This window comes from Rhinopithecus bieti, unplaced genomic scaffold (assembly GCF_001698545.2).
Source record: "Rhinopithecus bieti isolate Rb0 unplaced genomic scaffold, ASM169854v2 scaffold_5022, whole genome shotgun sequence".
Lineage (NCBI taxonomy): Eukaryota > Metazoa > Chordata > Mammalia > Primates > Cercopithecidae > Rhinopithecus > Rhinopithecus bieti.
The window spans coordinates 3230484-3236526 of record NW_016804965.1 but is presented as its reverse complement, the minus strand read 5'-3'; the positions used below and the strand labels follow the sequence as shown (position 1 = coordinate 3236526).

Genomic DNA, 6043 nt, shown 5'->3' with positions numbered 1-6043 from the left:
AAACAGCATACATTATTTACTTTCAATACAAATGAAACTTGAAACTTCACCCACATCAGCTAAGGTTTAATTCTCTGAGATGGGATAAGCAGAGACTATTTAGCACCTCGAATCACTCAAACTTGAAAAATATTGCAGTATGTTAAGTGCTCAGTATTGGACTTAGGATTTCTTTCAAAGCCTTCTCCACATGTGTGCTTTCCCTTCTTGGTTAATGGTAACTTTTTTCTTCCACTCATTCATACTAAACACCTTGGAGACAGCTTTGACACTTTTCTTTCTGTCTCACGTGATAACCAAGCCATCTAAAATTATGTCCACTCCACCTTCAAACTCTGCATGCAGCCATTTTTACTGCGATACTGTGGTCCCAGCCTCTATCAAGTCTCACCTGGATTATTACAGTAGCTTCTCACCACTATCCTTGCTTTTTCCCTTGTCCTCTGTAGTATGTTTTCTATACAATCAAAGCAATCCTTTAATTACATAAACCACATCATGTTACTCCTTTACCCAAAACCCTAACCCTAACCCTGCAAAAACTAAGCTTAAATATACTGAGCACTTAACATACTGCAATATTTTTCAAGTTTGAGTGATTCGAGGTGCTAAATAGTCTCTGCTTATCCCATCTCAGAGAATTAAACCTTAGCTGATGTGGGTGAAGTTTCAAGTTTCATTTGTATTGAAAGTAAATAATGTATGCTGTTTAATTTAACTTCTATTGTACTTCTTTTTATGGTATTTTGGTTTGTGTGGTGATTGCTTGCACCTGTTAGGATTCACTCTCCTTTGTTGCTAATGTCCAGTGCCTGGTAAAGCCATTGGGTTTCAATTTGTCCATTGTTTTTGGTTGTTTCTGATGGGAAGGTAAATTTAATCCCTGTTCTTCCATCTTGTCCAGAAGGGGGAAATCCTAACCTCTGTGTCTCAAATCTGAATCTTAGAGCTCATACTTTATAATCTCCTATTCTACAGTGCTCTATGACTCTTGACATTGTAGTCACCATCATTAGACGTTCTGAATCCTTGATACCTTTATCTTAGTGAAATGACTCTGGCTTCACTTATGTATTTATCCAGTTCGTACTCGAGTTAACGCATTGTTTTCTCAGTATCCTGGCTTCTCATACTTCTCAGTTTTTGACTTGACTATGATTCTTTAAGTTTTTATCTGTATTGGATACTTTTTTTCATCATCTCAAATTTCTCTTTGCCTTATCTCTTTCTCTACCCATTGCGATCACCATTTCCTGAAGGTTTTGAATGGCTTTGTGTAAGTGCCATTGTGGTGTGCCTTTCCTCGTATGTTTCTCACTTTCTGTTCTGCTATGAGGTACCTCTGTGGTCGTGACACAAGATGTGAGAACCTGCTTTGGATCAAGTGTGCATAATGCAGGCACGTGGGGGCAGTTGATGATTCTGGAAACCCTTTATCAATTAGTCAGGTTGATAATGGAGACATGTTTTCCCCTTTATCTCTACGATTGACTCAGATTCAAGAAGTCCCTGGAGGATTGAGCACAAACTGCTCCAAGGGAGTGAAGTCTGCAGCTCCATTATACAGCCTTGTGTTGGCTTTCCTCCTTTGCCTTTTTACCTCTCCTCTCACATTCTTGCTGTCTGGGAGCACATTTTGTAGTTACATGAAAAGAAGCCTAAAGCTGTCATTAGCACAATCCTTTCTTTATTCTCTGTGTGTGACTGTTTTATCCTCTGCATTTTTTTCTATGCTACCGATAATCGTACAAAATCACACACTATCTTGACTATGTTTCTTAGTAATGCATACTGTCTTACTCTAACTGGATTATTTTTCTGCCAAGTGATCTGACAAATCATCTTGTATTATATTTCTGCCTCAGCCTTCATGTCTTTAGTCTCAAAAAAGGCCTTCCTCACTCTCAATAAGTATTCTTACCTGCTTTGTTGAGAAGGATAAGACTCTACAAGATTGGCTGCCACATTTTTTCTACTTCAAAATGTATTTTTTTCCAACTGATTCCTTCTTTCTGCTAAAAAAACAGTATACCTTTTAAAAATCTTTGATTCACCTCTACTTTTTTTCAGTGTTAGAAGAGATATCAAATATTCTTAGAGTTAATTTCTCCAACTATGCTGTTGATTACATCCAATCATGACTTCTCAAATCCTTCCTTTACCAGTTTTCTCATATAGTTACTCAATTTCAAATGGCCCATTTTTCCTGGATGCAGTTGTGTTATGATCTCACCTGTTTCAAAGAAAACAAACAAAACAAAATCACTTTTAAAATACCATCATTATTCCTATCAACCATGAGTTTTCTTGCTTTTTTCATTCAATAGTGCATTTATTTAAATAATCTATCTTATTACTTATTTAGTATGTAAGCCTTGACAACTTAGGGACTAAATCTCCTACTCTTTGGAAATTATTATCTTATAGGTCAGTGAAGAATAAAATAATTATTAAATCTTGTAGACTTTTCTCAGTCCTATTGATCACATTATAGCATTTTTTAGTAAATTTCATTTCTGTTATGACACTGTAAATACTCTTCCCTGTCTAGCATTTCTCTCTGTACATTTCCCAATAATTATCCACTCCCAGAGATCTCTGCAGGTTCTGTCTCTAACATTCACTCTGTATCTCAGTTCTTTCTTCTAACTTCTCTGTTTCGGAGGAATATCTTTTTTTTAAGGCACCATGAATTCCTAACTACTCTTTGCATCTCCTATATTTGGAGAAAAGGAGAAAGGGCCAGTTACTATGATTTCTATAAATATTAATAATCTCAACCAGGTGAGGTGGCTCACACCTGTAATCCCAGCACTTTGGGAGTCCGAGGCAGGTGGATCATGAGGTCAAAAGTTCGAGACCAGCCTGACCAATATGGTGAAACCCTGTCTCTACTAAAAATACAAAAATTAGCCAGGCATGGTGGCCCGTGTCTGTAGTCCCAGCTACTCAGGAAGTTAAGGCAGGAGAATCACTTGAACCTAGGAGACGGAGGTCACAGTGAGCCGAGATCATGCCACTGCACTCCAGCTTGGGTGACAGAGTGAGACTCCATCTCAAAAATAAATAAATAAATAAATAATTCATTTCATCCCACAGCAATTCATATTTCATAAATAAGTAAACTAAGACCCCAAGTGGTCTAGTGAGTTATCTCATGTCATAGAGTTTTCTGGAGTAGGGAACAAAGTTTGCTTGACAATAAAATCCATTTGCTTCTCATCATGTAACAGAATGAAGACTCTTAAACAGCATTATATCCATAATCATCAGAGAAATACTCAATTGTGTTTTTGCTATTGTCTTTACTGAGGAAACAAAGCAGACAGATACATTGTAGAAAGATTGTGAACCTTTAATAGGGGTTGAAAGGAACCAAGACTTTCTGTTAAACTGTGTATTATTAAAATGCTGTTACCTAGAAGAACCTCTTTCTCAAATTCCTCAGTTAATCAAAGTTGTGTTATATACTGAAGTGGGTTCATATTCATTGATGTCTTTTATATTGAATTCAGAGTTGGAAATTGTTTCTGTTTCTTTTTTTTTCATATTTGTCATTAATTGGATAGATGTTGGTGCTAAACTCATCTTAACTATTAAAGAGAAGCTTTACCTATTGGGCTTCAGAAGTAACTTAAGTTTGATCACTGAGACAGAAGAACCTAAAATTAAAAGGAGTATCGATAGCAGTAAGTGAATAGTGCTGAAAATGTCCTAAGAGCATGCAAAGTGGGAAATTACATGATATCTTATAAGTATGGACTGTACTCTTGGCAAAGGATGTACCATTATTAGGCAAATTGCACACTGAACAACTGTCAATTAAATACCATTTTACCTAATTTAGACCTAATGAACTTGGTAGATGAGGTCCTTGATGAATGAATTAAGGAGCAGTCGAAGTCTCATTTTGGATTCTGTGCTATCTAGGTCAAGAAGTTCCCAAAGGTATGCATGTATTTACTTGGTACATAAAAACATCAACTTTCTTATTCCTACTTCTGGTTAATTCTCTTACAAATATTTGTGGAAAATGATTTGTGCTTTTCAGTTCGTGAGTGGTAGAGAACGATATAAAAGACTTAGAAGGCCAGGCGCGGTAGTTCACGCCTGTAATCGCAGCACTTTGGGAGGCAGAGGTGGGCGGATAACGAGGTCAGGAGATTGAGGTCATCCTGGCTAACATGGTGAAACCCCATCTCTACTGAAAATACAAAAATTTAGCCGGGCACGGTGGCGGGAGCTTGTAGTCCTATCTACTTGGGAGGCTGAGGCAGGAGAATGGTGTGAACCCGGGAGGCAGAGCTGGCAGTGAGCCAAGATTGTGCCACTGTACTCCAGCCTGGGGGACAGAGCAAGATTCCATCTCAGAAAAAAAAAAAAAAAAAAAAAAAGACTTAGGAAAACTGTTCCCTGTCCTCATGAAGCTTTTGAAATTTTGCTAATTTTCCTCAACCACTGTCACTGATGATTTTAAAATCAAAAGGATAAAAAGAATTTTGTAAGAGTCTAAAGTAAAAGTAACTCTTTCTCCTAGCAAGAGAGTTGATAAAAGGTCTTTAATAAATGAGAAAAGGAATGAGGAGTCAAGGATGTCTTTTGACTCTATACTCAATCTTACCTACCTAAGAGGTGGAAATGACACTGTGGTTTTATTTGGAACTTTCAGGAAGGGGTCCGGATCAACATATTTCAGGAAGTACAAAAGATGTGTCAGAAGAAGCCTATGTCTGCCTACCTTGCAGGGAGGGCTGCCCCTTCTGTGCGGATGACAGCCCGTGCTTCGTCCAGGAGGATAAGTATTTGCGACTTGCCATCATCTCCTTCCAAGCCCTGTGTATGCTGCTCGACTTCGTTAGCATGCTGGTGGTCTACCACTTTCGCAAAGCAAAGGTAAACCCAGGTACCCTGGTTATGATCCTCTTGTTATAGAGCAACCTCTTTTTAAGCAAACAGAGTTTTCACATTCAAGTTCCTTCTCTACTAAGCAGCAGTCTTTCTATAATATGATTGGACTAGAATATGAAAGTTATGTTCTTTAGCTGACCAGAAAAATAGAGATTAATACATGATACTTAAACATTTACAGAATGTTTCCCCTTGTTTAGTCTGGATCTCAAGTGCTTCATTGACTTAAATGACTGTCCTTTACATCATGTCTTTGGCGTCTAGAGAAACTTATTCTGCCAGTATGCAATGTATTATTAATATTTTTGTATCTAAGAAGCTTTGTTATGTTTATTATATTTTTCTTATGTTTAAAGATGATAAATGACTCAACTATTTTTTAGCACATTATACTTTGAAGAATGAATTTATTTATGACCTTATATTTTGTCTTACATTAGTGTCCCAGAGTAATAACAATCCTGGGAAGAACTTATACAGCTTTGGAGAGAACATGTCCTTTGGTTCTATTCTAAGTAATCAAGAGTAGTATAGACCAGGAGCAGTGGCTCATGCCTGTAATCTCAGCACATTGAGAGGCCAAGGCTGGAGAATTGCTTGAGGCCAGGAGTTTGAGACCAACCTGACCAACGTAGCAAGACCCTGTCTCTACAAAAAATAAATTAATTAAAAAACCATTTCTCTACAAAACAAAACAAAAAAACAAAAAGCGAGGCATGGTGGCACACATCTGTAGTCACAGCTGCTCAAGAGACTGAGGTAGGAGGATCGCTTGGGACCAAAGCAGTCCAGCCTGCTCAAACCCAGCCTGGGCAACATAGCAAGACCCTATCTTAAAAAAGAAAAAAAACGAAAAGAGAAGAAGACCGGGCACTGTGTCTCAACACTTGTAACCCTAGCACAAGGCAGGTGGATCACTTGAGTCCAGGAGTTTGAGACCAGTCTGGGCAACATGGTGAAACCCCATCTCTACAAAAAGTATAAAAAATTAGCCAAGCATGGTGGTATACACCTGTATTCCCAGCTACTTTGGAGGCTGAGTTGAGAGAACTGCTTGAGCCCAGGAGTCTTGAGGCTATAGTGAGCCCTGGTCAAGCCACTGTACTCCAGCCTGGGTGGCAGTGAGACCCTATCT

General features: G+C 38.2%; 1 protein-coding gene across 1 annotated transcript in view; it reads left to right on the top strand.

Moving 5' to 3' along the window:
- Positions 1-6043, top strand: part of GPR158 (G protein-coupled receptor 158) — a 451151-nt gene that overhangs the window by 241803 nt on the left and 203305 nt on the right. The window contains exon 4 of the mRNA XM_017870800.1: positions 4670-4893. Coding sequence (XP_017726289.1) covers positions 4670-4893 — 224 coding nt within the window. The remainder of the gene's footprint in view (positions 1-4669; positions 4894-6043) is intronic.